Genomic DNA, 18,922 nt, shown 5'->3' on the forward strand with positions numbered 1-18,922 from the left:
CATTTAAAGGTTTTCATATTTTGATGAGGATAGTATGCAAACAATGACAGAAGGGGGAAAAATATGTCTGTGTACCATCACATTTAAAATTTTGTGGTCCACCCTTTGGCAGCAATAACTTCAACCAGACGCTTCCTGTAGCTGCAGATTAGTCTGGCACATCAATCAGGACTAATCTTGGCCCATTCATCTCTACAAAACTCCTGTAGTTCAGTCAGATGTCTGTCATGAATCTACGTCTTTAGGTCATGCCACGGCATCTCAACAGGGTTCAAGTCTGGACTATGACTTGGCCACTCCAGAACGTGTATTTTGTTCTTCTGAAACCATTCTGAAGTTGATTTACTTGTGTGTTTTTGGACCATTGTCTTGTTGCAGCATCCATCCCCTTTTTAGCTTCAGATGTCTGACAGACGGCCTCAGGTTTTCCTGATAAACTTTTGAATTAATTCCTCCATTAATGATTGCAAGTTGTCCAGGCCCTGAGGGAGCAAAACAGCCCCAAATCATGATGCTCCCTTCACCATGCTTCACAGTGGGGATAAGGTGTTGATGTTGGTGAGCTGTTCCATTTTTCCTCCACACATGACGTTGTATGTTACTCTCAAACAATTCAACTTTGGTTTTATCAGTCCACAAAATATTTTGCTAAACTTTCTGTGGAATGTTCAAGTGCCTTTTTGCGAACATTAAATGAGCAACAATGTTTTTTTTGTTTTTTTTTAGACACTAGTGGCTTCCTCTGTGGAGTACTCCCATGAACACCATATAGTTGATGTATACACGGAGATATTGGACTGCGCCAGTGATTTCTGTAAGTCTTTAGCAGACACTCTAGGGTTCTTTTTTACCTCTCTGAGTATTCTGCACCGAACTCTTCCTTGGGAGAAAGGCAACAGTGCCAGACTCTCTCCATTTGTAGACAACATCTCTGACTTTCGATTGATGAACATCCAGATTTTTAGAGATGGTTTTGTATCATTTTCCAGCTCTATACAAATCAACAATCCTTGATCGCAGGTCTTCAGACAGCTCTTTTGACTGAGCCATGATCCACATCAGACAATCTTTCTTTCCAGGTGTGTGTTTTATAGTGGGTAGGGCAGCTTTAAACAACTCATCAATGATTGGGCACACACTTAAATTGTTGGGTAAAAATTGGTTTCAAATGCTCTTTAAGTCTCCCTAGGCAGAGGGTTCACTTACTTATTCTTCCCCCTCCTGTCATTGTTTGCATGCTATCCTCATTAAAATATGAAAACCTATAAATGTCTCGGTGTTTTTAGTGAAAGCAGACACTGTATTTTCATCTGTGTTATTTTAACAAAGATTTTTTGCAGAAATGTGAGAAATTCTAAAAGGTTCAGATAGTTTTTCATACCACTGTACCTTGGAGTCTTGTTCATGAGTGAGGGTAGGAGGGAATGGAAGATCGACTGGCTGATGGGTGCAGTGTCTGCAGTGATGTGGACTCTGTACCGGTCCGTTTTGGTGAATAAGGAACTGAGCCACAACGCGAAGCTCTCGATTTACCAGTCGATCTACGTTTCTACCTTCACCTTTGGTCACTAGCTGTGGGTCGTGTCTGTAGGAACAAGATCCCGGATACAAGCGGCCACAATGAGTTTCCTCTGAAGGGTGTCCGAGCTCTCCATTAGAGATAGGGTGAGAAGCTCCGTCATCCGGGAGGGACTCAGGGTCGAGTCGCTACTCCTCCGCGTTGGGATGCTTCTGTGGAGAGGTGTTCTGGGCTCGTCCCACTAGAGGAAGGCCCCGAGAACTACCCAGGACATGAGAGCGAGGCCCAGGAAACTACCCAGGACATGCTGGAGGGACTATGTCTCTCGGCTGGCCTGGGAACGCCTTGAGATCCCGCCGGAGGAGTTGGTTGAAGTAACCGGGGAGAGGGAAATCTGGGCTTCCCTACTTAAGCTGCTGCCCTGTGACCCGACCCTATTTATATATAGTACATACAGTGCCTTGCAAAAGTATTCGGCCCCCTTGAACCTTGCAACCTTTCGCCACATTTCAGGCTTCAAACATAAAGATATAAAATTTCAATTTTTTGTCAAGAATCAACAACAAGTGGGACACAATTGTGAAGTGGAACAAAATTTATTGGATAATTGAAACTTTTTTAACAAATAAAAAACTGAAAAGTGGGGCGTGCAACATTATTCGGCCCCCTTGCGTTAATACTTTGTAGCGCCACCTTTTGCTCCAATTACAGCTGCAAGTCGCTTGGGGTATGTTTCTATCAGTTTTGCACATCGAGAGACTGACATTCTTGCCCATTCTTCCTTGCAAAACAGCTCGAGCTCAGTGAGGTTGGATGGAGAGTGTTTGTGAACAGCAGTCTTCAGCTCTTTCCACAGATTCTCCATTGGATTCAGGTCTGGACTTTGACTTGGCCATTCTAACACCTGGATACGTTTATTTTTGAACCATTCCATTGTAGATTTGGCTTTATGTTTTGGATCATTGTCCTGTTGGAAGATAAATCTCCGTCCCAGTCTCAGGTCTTGTGCAGATACCAACAGGTTTTCTTTCAGAATGTTCCTGTATTTGGCTGCATCCATCTTCCCGTCAGTTTTAAGCATCTTCCCTGTCCCTGCTGAAGAAAAGCAGGCCCAAACCATGATGCTGCCACCACCATGTTTGACAGTGGGGATGGTGTGTTCAGGGTGATGAGCTGTGTTGCTTTTACGCCAAACATATCGTTTTGCATTGTGGCCAAAAAGTTCAATTTTGGTTTCATCTGACCAGAGCACCTTCTTCCACATGCTTGGTGTGTTCCCCAGGTGGCTTGTGGCAAACTTTAAACGAAACGTTTTATGGATATCTTTGAGAAATGGCTTTCTTCTTGCCACTCTTCCATAAAGGCCAGATTTGTGCAGTGTACGACTGATTGTTGTCCTATGGACAGACTCCCACCTCAGCTGTAGATCTCTGCACTTCATCCAGAGTGATCATGGGCCTCTTGGCTGCATCTCTGATCAGTTTTCTCCTTGTTTGAGAAGAAAGTTTGGAAGGACGGCCGGGTCTTGGTAGATTTGCAGTGGTCTGATGCTCCTTCCATTTCAATATGATGGCTTGCACAGTGCTCCTTGAGATGTTTAAAACTTGGGAAATCTTTTGGTATCCAAATCCGGCTTTAAACTTCTCCACAACAGTATCTCGGACCTGCCTGGTGTGTTCCTTGGTTTTCATAATGCTCTCTGCACTTTAAACAGAACCCTGAGACTATCACAGAGCAGGTGCATTTATATAGAGACTTGATTACACACAGGTGGATTCTATTTATCATCATCGGTCATTGAGGACAACATTGGATCATTCAGAGATCCTCACTGAACTTCTGGAGTGACTTTGCTGCACTGAAAGTAAAGGGGCCGAATAATATTGCACGCCCCACTTTTCAGTTTTTTTATTTGTTAAAAAAGTTTAAATTATCCAATAAATGTTGTTCCACTTCACGATTGTGTCCCACTTGTTGTTGATTCTTGACAAAAAAATAAAATTTCATATCTTTATGTTTGAAGCCTGAAATGTGGTGAAAGGTTGCAAGATTCAAGGGGGCCGAATACTTTTGCAAGGCACTGTACGTATGTACTGTGTATATATATATATATATATATATATATATATATATATATACACACACACACACACATTAGGGCTGTCAAAATTATCGTGTTAACGGGCGGTACGCAAATGCCCCGCTCAAACAGATTAAAATGACAGCAAAGGGTCATGTGCACTTGTTACTTGTGTTTTTTTGGAGTTTTGTCGCCCTCTGCTGGCACTTGGGTGCGACTGATTTTATGACCATGACAATTGTGTAATTATTGACATAAACAATGGCGACCTACTAGTTTATTTTTTGATTGTAAATTTTACAAATTTTATTAAAACGAAAACATTTAGAGGGGTTTTAATATAAAATTTCTATAACTTGTACTAACATTTATCTTTTAAGAACTACAAGTCTTTCTATCCATGGATCGCTTTAACAGAATGTTGATGTTAATGCCATCTTGTTGATTTATTGTAATAATAAACAGTACAGTACTTTTGTACAGTATGTTGAATGTATATATCCATCTTGTGTCTTATCTTTCCATTCCAACAATAATTTACAGAAAAATATGGCATATTTTAGAGATGGTTTGAATTGCGATTAATTACGATGAATTAATTTTTAAACTGTGTTTAACTGGATTAAAAATTTTAATCTTTTGACAGCCCTAACATATATATATATATGGGCGGCCGTGGAGCAGTTGGTAGCTGGAGTTGCCCTTGGACCGAAAGGTCAGCGGTTTGATTCCCGGCTACATCTGCCCAATGTCAAAGTGCTCTTAGGCAAGGCACTGAACTAATTTGCCCCTAATGGGTTGGCAGCACCTTGCATGGCATCAACACCATTGGTGTGTGTGCTAATGTAAAGCGCTTTGGACATGGTAACCATGTAGATAAATGCGCTATATAAGTACTGTCCATTTACCATTAACCATATATACATGTATAATTTAATTATATCACCTTTTCTCTGCATTGTTGTTAAAAAATGAAATCGCAAATGTCATATCGGATGGAGTTCGACTCAATTTCAGAATGTTGAATTTAATTCCTAGCATTGTTCCTAAATTTTGAGACCGAGTGTCGCGCACTGGTGTCAATCTCACGAGTGTAGCACACCTCATGTTTTGCCCCTTTTCCACATCAGCTCACTTTTGTTCCCACACAGAATTCCTTTTGAACGCGAGCCCGGCCGTTTTTGATGGCGGCTCACGGGGGATATTATGAAACGTGATATTTCAATTAGAAATCAATGAAGCTGCCAGTGCTCAGCCGGCCAAAGCTGGCCGGTGTTACCCACACGCGCACTTGATACTGCTACCTACTAATGTGCAGTTGTATTCCCTTTGTCTATCGATTCAAAGCTTGTAATTTTTTCAATTTTTTTTGCTACGTTAGGACTCATTTTCAGCCTTTCTCAGATGGTCGTCATGTCATGGTATGCCAAAAATCGATTCAAAACGAAATAAAAAGGACAGTTGTTTTGTATTTAGAGGTACATAAAGGGTTCATTCTGACTTGCCTTCGGGTTACATCGCCAGTCTCTGAACGGAACTCGTTCGTAACCCTGGGGACTACATGTACTTCGGCTACAGAAAAGTTATAGACGGCTGTGGCTTTAGAGGAGGGCCAACCGACATGTAACACATATTTGCAGAGGGTGGCTGCCAGAGGAGGCAATACCTCCAATATGATTTTGCATATACATTAACACGCCCGTCGCTTTATACAGAATTAAAGGTTAGTAAAACGCTAGAGGTGTGCATCGGCACTGCCCTCACGATTCGATTCGATTACAATTCGGAGGGCCACGATTTGATTCGATTTTATTCAGAGGGTCACGATTCGATTCGATGCGATTCGGCAATGCATCACGATGCATTAGGGCTTGGGATGCCTTAAAATCCTAAAGCAAAGCATATTTTTCGTGAATCATGAGGCAACACAAGCGGTCAGACATTAAACAACTTTTTATTGGCTCTTGTGTCACTCCTGGTTGAAGTCAAATGAAAATACTTTCAGATATATATATATATATATATATATATATATATATATATATATATATATATATATATATATATATATATATATTTAAAAAAAACAGATCACAGCATTTAATTAGTGCTTTGAATGAGACCAGGGCTTTCTCTTTTTTTTTTACACACAGTAGCAGCCTTTCACACAGTGCAACATCTGAACTCCTGTGCAAAATCAGTAATAACAGTCACTGTATTTTAGTCACAACAACCCATCAATAAAAATATTCAAGTAAATATTAAAGAAAACGACAAAGAAAATATTGTAGTGCAGCAGCATCTTTATCGCAATATCAATCAAGGCATCAGTTCAGTTGCAAACAAAACATCAACTAAATTGCAATTTAGATCAAAAGTAAAATGTAGGCCTAGCCCACTATATATGTGCAATAGAGGTTAGATCGGGCCTAAAAAATCCAGCCCGACCCGACACGGCCCACTGGTATTGAAGCCCGACCCGGCCCGAGCCCAATCAATTAACTAGATTTGCAGGTCCAGCCCGAAAAACCCGATTTTTTTTTTGTATTTGTTTGTTGGAGTGACGCGGGAAAAAAAACGCAGCAGCAGCAATTTATTTTCATTTGTTCGAGTTGGCAGAAAAAGTTGAAAGAGTTTTCTTCATGTTTAAATAGTCTACATAGTTTTATCATTATAAAAGCATTTACACAACGAAATAACGCTGGGAAAGTTTAATATAAAAAAAAACCATGCGGCCCACGGCGTTCATGTGCTTGCACAAGCAAATGCACAATACAGAGAGCCTGCTCTCGGTTTTATCCCATTTTTTTTTTTTTTTTTTTAATAATTTATTAGTCCGGCACGGCGGCCCGACCCGAACGTGAATGCCTAACATTTTGGCCACGACCCGACCCAACCCGACCCGACCCGTATATCTGGTTCGGGCACAAGATCTAACCTCTAAGAGATAGGACATAACATAACAATGGCTGAAGCGGAGAAAGAGGGAGCGAGAAAGATTATTGATGCACCTAAGACATTGAAAGCAGACATCTGGAGACAATTTGGCTTCTACGAGGTTGGTGGGAAACTTGACTACAGTTATGCGGTGTGTAAAAAAATGAAACATGAAAATAATAATACAAATGGGGAAACCAAATCCTTTGCATCACCGGAATTGCGCAGGGAAGATTTTTGAACGTACTTATATATTTTAAAATGCGCTGAATCGATTCAGCTTGTTGCACGCATCGAATCGAATTGTCCATGCCCCGCAACGGGATGCATCGCCGCATCGATTATTGTTGACACCACTAGTAAACGCTGTCATCAACGTTTCCTACCAGCTACGAGAGTTAACTCGAGCGTGTTTAGTGTGTCTAACAGTGGTAAAACACATACCATAACGTATGTTTGTTAACGAGGCAGATAACATGGCTAATTAGCATGCCAACGTAACTGTATAATGACAATAAAAAGGGCTATTCGGTTCTATTCTAACTAGTTTTGTCTCTAACATTAGCCTACTTTTGTCCAGTACTGACTAGGCAGGTGCTGCTGTGAGATTTTGACAGTATCACAACCTTAAGCAAAAATGCCACAGTTTCAGGAAACTAGTTAGCCGTCTTGGCATGCTAACTAGCCACAATGTCTGCCTTGTTAACAAGTTTACGTTATAGTATTTGTTTTACCATCACTAGACTCACTAAACCAGCTTCAGTGAACTCTCTTAGCTGGTGAAAACGTTCACGTAAATGCGAAATCATGTTGGAGGTGTTGCCTGCACGTCGGCGGACCGTCCTCCTCTGAGCCGTGACCGTCTGTTTCTGTTTTTGACGCCGAAGTACTCCCATTCTAGTGACTTTTGTCTAATTTTGCAGGGGGATAAAGCTCGGGTGTAGTGTCACTGACAGAGCAACAACTGGAAGGGGATGGGTCAGCAGTGCACTGCCGCTCCAAGCCACGGATTTCTTGCTACATTTTTGGGACCTAAAATAATAGCTAATACCATAACTACGGTATGAGGGAAAATTTGAGTGGTTTTGAAAACGGGATGTTTTCATACCACGGTAAACCTTGAAACCAGTAACCGGCACATGCCTAGCGCTGACCAATCACTGCGGCGCCAACAGTGGTCCTTGTAACGCTACAATACTTTTCTTTTTAATTTAAATTTGTGCACTAGGATAAGATGATTATTAAAAGGTTATTAAATACTTGCTGTTACCAATGAAGGCTCAGAATAAAGTATTGATTGCCATAATAGGATGTTTCATGATTGATTGCAGTAAGAGACATTTTTGGAATTGATAACTATAGACATGCTTAGCTCTTGATAATACTGTCTTGTCATTCTCACCAGTTTAAACCGGCCTAGGTTCCACAGGTCAACTTCAACACAAACTAAAACAGTCTGGGGCATTTAGGAAATCATATTGTTGCATTTTATTACTTGCCAAATGCTATTGCTTCATGAAAGGTATTTGATGAGATATTTATGAAGTTGTTAATATATATTTGCTCTAATCAATTGTTGCTCGCAATGAAGAAATGTTTATGCATATTAATATTGGTCACAAAGAAGGAACGTTTTGTCTTGAAGAAGCCTTGAAGACTCTTGCCCTACCAAGGTTAAAAGGCAACAGCAAAACAGTTTTTGCTTTGCTGGAATGTGCTGACACACATGTATTAATCCAGGGCCGGCCCAGGCCATTTGGGGGCCCTAAGCAAAATAATGCTAAGGGGCCCATATGTTTTGCCCAACATTTCGTCACAGTGTACTGTGAAACCCATACATGCAATCCAACCCATACGTCCATATTTTGTATAGTAATCAGATTTGTCGTTTCTCTGCTCCAGAAGGATAAATTCTCTTCGACATATTCATGCATCTATTTTCAAAGCAAATTTGAGCACCAATCATCACGAAGCAGGTTCAACGTCACTTCCCAGGTTGCCAGATTGTAATGACAAGAAAATGGATGTTTGCATAGATAAACGGCAATGCGCGCCACATTATTCATGATGCTCTACTAACAACGTATAAAATGAGGTTGCCAGATTGGGGGCCCCCTAGTGGTCAGGGGCCCTAAGCAGCTGCATAGTCTGCGTATCGGCTGGGCCAGACTTGTATTAATCCCAACTACATGCATACACATAGCCAACCAAATTCATAGAGTAGTCGCCCGCCTTGCTCCCCATCCCTTTAGGATTGGCATCTCTCTTGTTGCTAGGGCTATCCCAAATAAAAGGTGAGGTGAAGGAGGGGCTAGTTAGAACGATGGTTGAAGCTAATTAGCTTGCAAGTTTTTCAACTAAATTAATTGCCTTCTCTCCTTATTTTGGGTGATATTATAAATGTCTACCTAAGGATTCGTATTTGAACTTGACACACTGCATAGATTTTCTTGTGTGCTGAGTATGTGCAAGCAGTGCGTGATTGCGCGCGTGCAGCTCAGAAGGAACATTGGCCTCCACCTGTGAAATCGTTTGATTTATCACATTGGACGGGGCTATAGCAATGACCCGTCATGAGGAGTGACAATATCTCACTTTAGTTGTCCACCCCCGACAGAACAATGTGGTCATTTTCATCCCTAATAATCGTGTTTAAAGCACAGCGGTGTGCCACAAAACAGCCGGCGTGCGGGGGTGCAATGTGGTTCACTTCAGCGCTTTGCTTATTGGGGGAAAAGAAGGGAAAGAAGAAAAGTCCCTTAAGTGAGGGAAAGGGATGAAAAATCCCAAGCACACTGAATTATTTATCATCTGAAATGCCACACAAAGCCTGGTGTGACCGCACAAAGGGAAGAGCCGCTGCCTGATCAAGATGGGGAAACCTCAGACCGGATTGACGCAGCCATATCCAAAGAATAATGAGATTAATGCATGTATTTATGGGAATGAGAACATGATGTATTAGCGCTTTCTATATATTGAAATCATTGGCTTGCCATTGATGTCGACCTATTTTGTGATACATACTTTTATTTTGGTGCAGGAAGAGTAGAGCAGGTACAGTGGGGCAAATAAGTATTTAGTCAGCCACTAATTGTGCAAGTTCTCCCACTTGAAAATATTAGAGAGGCCTGTAATTGTCAACTTGGGTAAACCTCAACCATGAGAGACAGAATGTGGGGAAAAAAACAGGAAATCCCATTGTTTGATTTTTAAAGAATTTATTTGCAAAATCATGGTGGAAAATAAGCATTTGGTCAATACCAGAAGTTCATCTCAATACTTAATTATGTACCCTTTGTTGGCAATAACGGAGGCCAAACGTTTTCTGTAACTCTTCACAAGCTTTTCACACACTGTTGCTGGTATTTTGGCCCATTCCTCCATGCAGATCTCCTCTAGAGCAGTGATGTTTTGGGGCTGTCGTTGGGCAACACGGACTTTCAACTCCCTCCACAGATTTTCTATGGGGTTGAGATCTGGCTAGGCCACTGCAGGACCTTGAAATGCTTCCTATGAAGCCACTCCTTTGTTGCCCTGTCTGTGTGTTTGGGATCATTGTCATGCTAAAAGACCCAGCCATGTCTCATCTTCAACGTCCTTGCTGATATATATGTATATATATATATATATATATATATATATATATATATATATACATATACATATATATATATATATATACATATATATATATATATATATATATATATACATATACATACATATATATATATATATATATATATATATATATATATATATATATATATACACATATATATATATATATATACATATATATATATTAGGGCTGTCAAACGATTAAAATTTTTAATCGAGTTAATTACAGTTTAAAAATTAATTAATCATAATTAATCGCAATTAATCACAATTCAAACCATCTATAAAATATGCCATATTTTTCTGTAAATTATATACTGTATATATTCTGTAAAATAAATTGTTGGAATAGAAAGATAAGACACAAGATGGATATATACATTCAACATATGGTACATAAGGACTGTAGTGGGCATTTCACTCTACTGTCATTTAAATCTGTCTATGCTGTCCTCACTCCGAAGCGTCTACTTTTTCCAAAGCTAGACAGCGAGTGAATGACTCCTTAATAGTCAGACTTCTTCCTTTTCCATCTGATTTATTAATAAAATGGCCTCAACCCATTGTCCTCTTTAGACCGTCGTAAAACTACAAAAAAAAAAGTACGCAAGCATTGCATTAGCAACAACGTTAGCTTAGCACGCTATACAGGTTCACTAAACATAAACAAAAAGCGTCTCATACAAAAAATAGAACATTTCGCTTACTAACATAATATGTACATTCTTTACAACAACCATACTTACGGACAAATCTTGTCCAAGATCATATAAGCACAACATTACAACGTAGGCGTCAGCCCGAGACGTCGTGCAGCCATATTGAACTGGCAAGAAAACAATAAACCATGTCACACACAAGAAAAAGCCTTGCTGTAAAACTTACCAAAAGGCAGAATACTTTCTGAGCGGGACATGTGCGTTAATTGCGCCCGTTAACGCGATAATTTTGACAGCCCTAATATATATATGTGTATATATATATATACATATATATATATATATATATATATATATATATACAGTTAATCACAGCTTAAAATGAATTAATCGTAATTCATCGCAATTCAAACCATCTTTAAAATATGCCATATTTTTCTGTAAATTATTGTTGGAATGGAAAGATAAGACACAAGACGAATATATACATTCAACATACGGTACATAAGTACTGTATTAGTTTATTATAACAATAAATCAACAAGATGGCATTAACATTATTAACATTCTCTTAAAGCGATCCATGGCTAGAAAGACTTGTAGTTCATAAAAGATAAATGTTAGAACAAGTTATAGAAATTTTATATTAAAACCCCTCTTAATGTTTTCGTTTTATTAAAACTTGTAAAAATTTTCAATCAAAAAATAAACTAATAGCTCGCCATTGTTGATGTCAATAATTACACCATGCTCACTCATGGTGCTGAAAGCCATAAAATCAGTTGGACCCAAGCGCCAGCAGAGGGCGCCAAACACCAAAAAACAGGTAACAAGCGGACATTACACTCTGCTGTCATTTTAATCTGTTTGAGCAGGGCATGTGCGTTAATTGCGTCAAATATTTTAACGTGATTAATTTAAAACATTAATTACCGCCCGTTAACGCGATCATTTTGACAGCCCTAGTTAAAAATCATTACATCCGCTTCATCATTATTCTTACATAAGCTACACATAACCACCAATCCGTCGTGGTGTAAACAGTGGCCGTTTGCTTAGTGCTTGTAAATTCCTTACCTGTACTGCAGTGTTTGTTATCTTGCCAGCCAGATTGAAAACACAATTTCCAGTCCCAGCATCACCAACAGCCAAACGCGTTTACGCTGTAACCTCATTTACTCGGCAAACCTTGTTACCGCGAGTCAGCCCGAGACGGTTATCGGAGAACGTCCCGCAGACTTCAGAGTAGGGAAAAAAATGTATTGTTGGATATTAGGAAATTGGAGTTTATCTTTGGTGGAGTTATTTGAACTTCCTGCCCTTAAAGCGTAATGCAAACACCTGCAAGATACCTTTTGATGTTTGAGCTTCTGCTCCTGCCTCCCAATGAACTGCAGTATAAACCGCATTAATTTTGCAGAGGCAGCAGTCCGTCGTCTAGAAATATACCGAACCGGATGGAAGTGACGAAAGGCGGTTGTCCCCGTCCGTAACAGAATGTTATCGAAGTGCTAGCATATTTTTCCAGTCGAATAGTGTCTTTGGACGTCTAGCGCTGTCAATGGCACTGAAACAAACTTTCACAGCCAGTCTTCGTGGTTTTGGGGGAATTTATAGGTCACTTCGTAGACATTTTAGGGCATTTACAGGTCACTTCCTGTTGATTTGCTCACTCCTTATTCATTTGGGGACATTCCCGGGTCAGTAACCCAAAATCAACAGGAAATGAGCTGTAAAAGCTCCAAAATTAACAAGAAATAACCCGGAAATGCCCCAAAATCAATAAGAAATGACAAAAAAAATCAATATATCTTTGAATCATTCCCTCACCCACGTTTCCATAATTGTTGTACCGCCATATATTGAGAGATCATTGTTTTCATGAGCCTTGAATCGCTAATCGTATCATATTATGAGGTACCTAATTCATTTCAATTCAATTCAATTCATTTCCTGTTCAGTAACCCATAATCAACAGGAAGTGACCCATAAATGTCCCGAAATCAACAGTAAGCGACCCGAAATGTACAGAAATTAACAGAAAGGGACCCGATATGCCCTAAAAACAACAGGAAGTGACCCGAAATCAACATTAAGTAAAACGATATGCCGTGATATCAATAGGAAGTGACCTGAAATGTCCTGAAATCAACAGGAAGTTACCTGATATGCCCTAAAATCAACAGGACGTAAAGTGACATGGCCTAAAATCAACAGGAGGTTACCCGAAATGCCCCCAAATCAACAGGAAGGGACCTGGAAAGCCCTGAAATCAACAGGAAGTGACCTGAAATGCAGTGGAATCAACAGGAAGTAACCCGATATGCTCTGAAATCAGCAGGAGGTGTCCTGAAATGCCCTTAAAGCAACAGGAAGTGACCCGAAATACACCGAAATAAACGGGAAGTAACCCGATATGCCCTAAAATCAAAAGGATGTGACCCAAAATGCCCTGAAATCAACAGAAAGTGACCCGAAATCAACAGGAAGTAACCTGATATGCCCTGAAATCAACAGAAAGTGACCCAAGATACCCTGAAATCAACAGGAAGTGACCCATAATCAAAAGGACATGAAGTGATATGCCCTGAAATCAACAGGAAGTTACCTGAAAAGCCCAGAAATCAACAGTAAGTAACCCAAAATGCCCCGAAATCAATAGGAAGTTACCCGAAATGCCCTGAAATCAACAGGACGTTACCTGATATGCCCTAAAATCAACAGGAAGTAATCCGATATGCCCCAAAATCAACAGGAAGTGACCCATAATCAAAAGGACATGAAGTGATATGCCCTGAAATCAACAGGAAGTTACCTGAAAAGCCCCGAAATCAACAGTAAGTAACCCGAAATGCCCCGAAATCAATAGGAAGTTACCCGAAATGCCCTGAAATCAACAGAACGTTACCTGATATGCCCTAAAATCAACAGGACGTAATCCGATATGCCCCAAAATCAACAGGAATTGACTCGAAATGCCCTGAAATCAACAGGAAGTGACCCGAAATGCCCCCAAATCAACAGGAAGTTACCGGATATGCCCCAGAATCAACAGGAATTGACCCGATATGCCCTTAAAATCATCAGGAAGAGACTCAAAATGCCCTGAAATCAACAGAAAGTGACCCGAAATCAACAGGAAGTAACTCGGTATGCCCTGAAATCAACAGAAAGTGACCCAAGATGCCCTGAAATCAACAGTAAGTAACCAGAGATGCCCCGAAATCAGTAGGAAGTGAACCGAAATGCCCTGAAATCAGCAGAAAGATACATGATATGCCCTACAATCAACAGGAAGTAACCCGATATGCCCCAGAATCAACGGGAATTGACCTGAAATGCCCTGAAATCAACAGGAAGTGACCCAAATTGCCCCCAAATCAACAGGAAGTTACCTGATATGCCCTAAAATCAACAGGACGTAAAGTGATATGCCATGGAATCAGCAGGAAGTTACCCAAAATGCCCCAATATCAGCAGGAATTGACCCGATATGCCCCGAAATCAATAGGATGTTTCCTGATATGCCCTAAAATCAACAGGAAGTGACCTGAAATGCCCCAAAATCAACAGTAAGTAACCCGAAATGCCCCGAAATCAATAGGAAGTGACCCGAAATGCCCTGAAATCAGCAGAAAGATACATGATATGCCCTGAAATCAGCAGAAAGATACATGATATGCCCCAGAATCAACGGGAATTGACCCGAAATGCCCTGAAATCAACAGGAAGTGACCCAAAATGCCCCCAAATCAACAGGAAGTTACCTGATATGCCCTAAAATCAACAGGACGTAAAGTGATATGCCATGGAATCAGCAGGAAGTTACCCAAAATGCCCCAAAATCAGCAGGAATTGACCCGATATGCCCCGAAATCAATAGGATGTTTCCTGATATGCCCTAAAATCAACAGGAAGTGACCTGAAATGCCCCAAAATCAACAGTAAGTAACCCGAAATCAATAGGAAGTGACCCGAAATGCCCTGAAATCAGCAGAAAGATACATGATATGCCCTAAAATCAACAGGAAGTAACCCGATATGCCCCAGAATCAACGGGAATTGAACCGAAATACCCTGAAACCAACAGGAAGTGACCCAAAATGCCCCCAAATCAACAGGAAGTTACCTGATATGCCCTAAAATCAACAGGACGTAAAGTGATATGCCATGGAATCAACAGGAAGTTAACCCAAAATGCCCCCAAATCAGCAGGAATTGACCAGATATGCCCCGAAATCAATAGGATGTTTCCTGATATGCCCTAAAATCAACAGGAAGTGACTTGAAATGCCCCAAAATCAACAGGAAGTGACCCGAAATGCCCCCAAATCAATAGGGAGTCACCGAAAATCAACAGGAAATGACGTGTAATGCCCTAAAATGATTTCATTGCCTAGCATTAGCTGCAACTGACGGCCATCGACGTCCAATCCATTTCCGGTTTTCCCTCCGACTTCAAATGGCAGTCTAAATGGTTTCTGTCCTACTTCATTAATGGTCATTTTTTCTGTTCATTCCCGAAGGTTCGGCATCGTCATCTATCGTCACCGCACGTCCGGGATCCCGACATCAACATGGCTCTGAAGCTGTCGGTCGCGGCCCTCGTTCTGCTCGTCAGGCTTCAGCCTTCGCTCGCCGGCGCTCCTCCCGAGCCGAGCGTAAGCGGATCGGCGTCGGCGCCGTCTCCCAATAAGACGGATTGCGGCAAGGCGGAAGAGTGCTCGCCCGGTGTCCTGTTGCCCGTGTGGGAGCCCGTGAACCCGTCGTTCGGCGACAAAGTCGCCCGGGCGACGGTGTACTTCGTAGCTTTGGTGTACATGTTCCTGGGCGTTTCCATCATCGCCGACCGCTTCATGGCGTCCATCGAAGTGATCACCTCTCAGGAGAAGGAGATCACCATCAAGAAACCCAACGGCGAGACCAGCACCACCACGGTTCGCATCTGGAACGAGACCGTCTCCAACCTCACCCTCATGGCTCTGGGATCCTCGGCTCCGGAGATCCTGCTGTCCGTCATCGAGGTGGTGGGCCACGGCTTCGACGCGGGCACCCTGGGCCCCTCCACCATCGTGGGCTCGGCCGCCTTCAACATGTTCGTCATCATCGGGATTTGCGTTTGGGTGGTGCCCGACGGCGAGACCAGGAAGGTGAAGCATCTGAGGGTCTTCTTCGTCACCGCGTCCTGGAGCATCTTCGCCTACATCTGGCTCTACCTGATCTTGTCGGTCATCTCGCCCGGAGTGGTGCAGGTGTGGGAGGCCCTGCTCACTTTCTTCTTCTTCCCCATCTGCGTGGTTTTCGCCTGGGTGGCGGACCGCCGCTTGCTCTTCTACAAGTACGTGTACAAACGCTACAGGACGGGCAAGCAGCGCGGCATGATCATCGAGACCGAAGGCGACCGGCCGCTTCCTTCTAAGGTATACTCGCCGCTCTTCGCCATCATCAAAGTTTCTCTTACACATATAGACTTCAGAGGCTTATCTCGAAAGTTTAGCTCTGTTTTGTTTTACTCGCCTAGCTTGATCTTCGTCTCCAGGCAACCTATAGGTTTGCTATCAGTGATGTTTTGTTACAGATGTCACATTTCAACCGGCTTCGTTCCGGACACACGTAAACAAAAGTAAAACCATAAAAGGCAGGAAAGACAAGAGAAGCCATGAGCTACTTTTATACTTGCCCCATTCTCACGGCTCGCTGTTTTGTAACTTGAATACTAGCAAAATACAACATCCCAGCGGAGGGTAGCACTTGTATGGAGAGATAGCTCCAGATTTCCTCAGGGCATACAATCTAGAGACGCTGATCTTTTGACTTACGATAAGATACGTTTTGCCGAAACTGATCCAAAACTAATTCGATGCCGGTCCGGTACCTATATTTTTAGACTAGTAAAAATAATGCATGAAATCATATTTTGATGTATGAGCTGTCTCGATCCGATCACATTGTCCCACTGCTGCGTTTCTTGGTCCATAGACTTCACTATCAGTTGACGGGACACGGGGCCAATCCGTAAAGGGCCAATTTTCTAAAACTTAACATTCAAATATTTTCAAAACCAAAGCCGTTCGCGACCTAAAACCAAAACAGACACCTCCCATAGGCATATATGAGTCTCCATGAGAAGCGACATAAAAAAATTCAAAGTCGTTCCCTAATAAGATCTGGATTACTTTTATTATTTATTATTTTATTATTATTATTTTTTTTTATACAAGTAAAATGGCTGTAAAATTCTCAAATTTTATGCTAGATGCACAAAAATCGAGAGACAGTGAGAACCAAAAGTGGTATTTGCCATGTGGCAAAATGGATTTTACCATGTGGCATTTTTTTTTTGGCCATGTGGCAAAATGGATTTTGACATGTGGCAAAAATGATTTTGCCATGTGGCAAAATGGATTTGCCATGTGGCATTTCTTTTTTGCCAGGTGGCAAAATGGATTTTGCCATGTGGCAAAAATAATTTTGCCACGTGGCATTTTTTTTGCCGTGTGCCAAAATAGTGTGTGGCATTTCTTTTGGCAATGTGGCAAAATTGATTTTGCCATGTGATATTTTTTTGCCATGTAGCAAAATGGATTTTGCCATGTGCCATTTTTTTGCCATGTGGCAAAATGGAGTTTGCCATGTGGCTTTGTTTTGTCATGTGGCAAAATCGGATTTTGCCAGGTGCCATTTTTTTTTGCCGTGTGGCAAAATGGTGTGCGGCATTTCTTTTGGCCATGTGGCAAAATGAATTTTGCCATGTGATATTTTTTTGCCATGTGGCAAAATGGAGTTTGCCTTGTGGCTTTGTTTTGTCATGTGGCATTTCTTTTGGCCATGTGGCAAAATGGATTTTGCCATGTGGCATTTTTTGGCCATGTGGCAAAAATTTTGCCACATTGTTTTGTCATGTGGCATTTCTTTTGGCCATATAGCAAAATGGATTGTGCCATGTGGCTTTTTTTGGTCATGTGGCAAAATGGATTTTGCCACATGGCAAAAATTGCCAAAGATTGCAACATGGCAAAATGCATTTTTGCCAAAAAATGGCACATAGCAAAATCCATTTTGCCACATGGCAAAAAAAAAAAATGCTACATGGCAAAAAATACAAAAATGAATGAAATGAACAAGAGTCCTACAAAGTATTTCTCAATGGGTCAAAATTATTTTTTTGTAGAGATCATACGTATGACTAGCCCCTTAGAGACGGGCCTTCGCTTTTCATAGCCAAAACTACAACTGGGGAGGCAAGATGAATATTCTGAATTTCATTGTTTAATGTTTTGTCCCCCCCTTCCACAAAAGTCAAACTCCGCCTATGCATATCAGGTGTCGATACTGATACTGAAGTGACCTCCCTGTTGATTTTACAGGTCCTGTAAATGCCTGCAATAAAAAAGGAAGTGACCAAACATCAACAGGAAATGACGTGAAATGCTCCAATATGAACTAATTGCATGGCATTGGCTACCACTGACGGCCATAGATGTCCAATCAGGTTGAAGGATCCCATCCCTAGTTATTTTACTTTTTCTGGGACAGAAACTCACTTAAGCAGGAATTTCCCTTGCTGATTTAATCTTTCTCTTCCAAAATGTTTGTAAAATGCTAACTCTGGAGTTAACATCTTCATTCTCCCCATTCCGGAATAGCGAAAAAAATGCCATTTGAGTCCGTGTGAAAGGGACTTACCTCTATTAATAGTACCTTCAGATGAATAATTGTTAGGTTAATGTCAGCCCCCACTCCTCTTGGCAAAAAAAAAAAATGCTGACTTTTAAGCAGTGTATAAGGGACTTACTTAAAAATTGATGTCTTGCGCATTTTTGTCAGCAAATATTCCACTTGGTGGAATAATATCGCCAATGAAAGCATGGTCGTGAGGTTATTTCATGCTTTATAAACAGGGCTTCCCTTATGTGGAAGTTTTATATTAAAAATAAATGAATAAAGTAGTACAAACAGTGTTTGTACATTGTTTCTTTGAGGCCTTCTGGCAATCATAGTGTTGTAATACAACCAGATAAAGCGCGTGGAACCAAATCACGTTTCCAGCCTCGGAGGATGACGATATGCAAATTTCAAAAGTGTTAAATTGCCAATTTGCCT

General features: G+C 41.2%; 1 protein-coding gene across 4 annotated transcripts in view; it reads left to right on the forward strand.

Moving 5' to 3' along the window:
* Window positions 1-18,922, forward strand: part of slc8a1b (solute carrier family 8 member 1b) — a 250,123-nt gene that overhangs the window by 15,930 nt on the left and 215,271 nt on the right. For 2 of the 4 annotated variants that reach the window (XM_057848307.1, XM_057848309.1), the window contains exons 2-4: window positions 379-558; window positions 727-814; window positions 15,346-16,239. In XM_057848307.1, coding sequence (XP_057704290.1) covers window positions 776-814; window positions 15,346-16,239 — 933 coding nt within the window. In that variant the 5' untranslated portion in view covers window positions 379-558; window positions 727-775. The remainder of the gene's footprint in view (window positions 1-378; window positions 559-726; window positions 815-15,345; window positions 16,240-18,922) is intronic. The other 2 variants (XM_057848308.1, XM_057848311.1) reach the window with 2 other exon arrangements.

The sequence above is a fragment of the Corythoichthys intestinalis genome, chromosome 10, assembly GCF_030265065.1.
Source record: "Corythoichthys intestinalis isolate RoL2023-P3 chromosome 10, ASM3026506v1, whole genome shotgun sequence".
Classification (NCBI taxonomy): Eukaryota; Metazoa; Chordata; class Actinopteri; order Syngnathiformes; family Syngnathidae; genus Corythoichthys; species Corythoichthys intestinalis.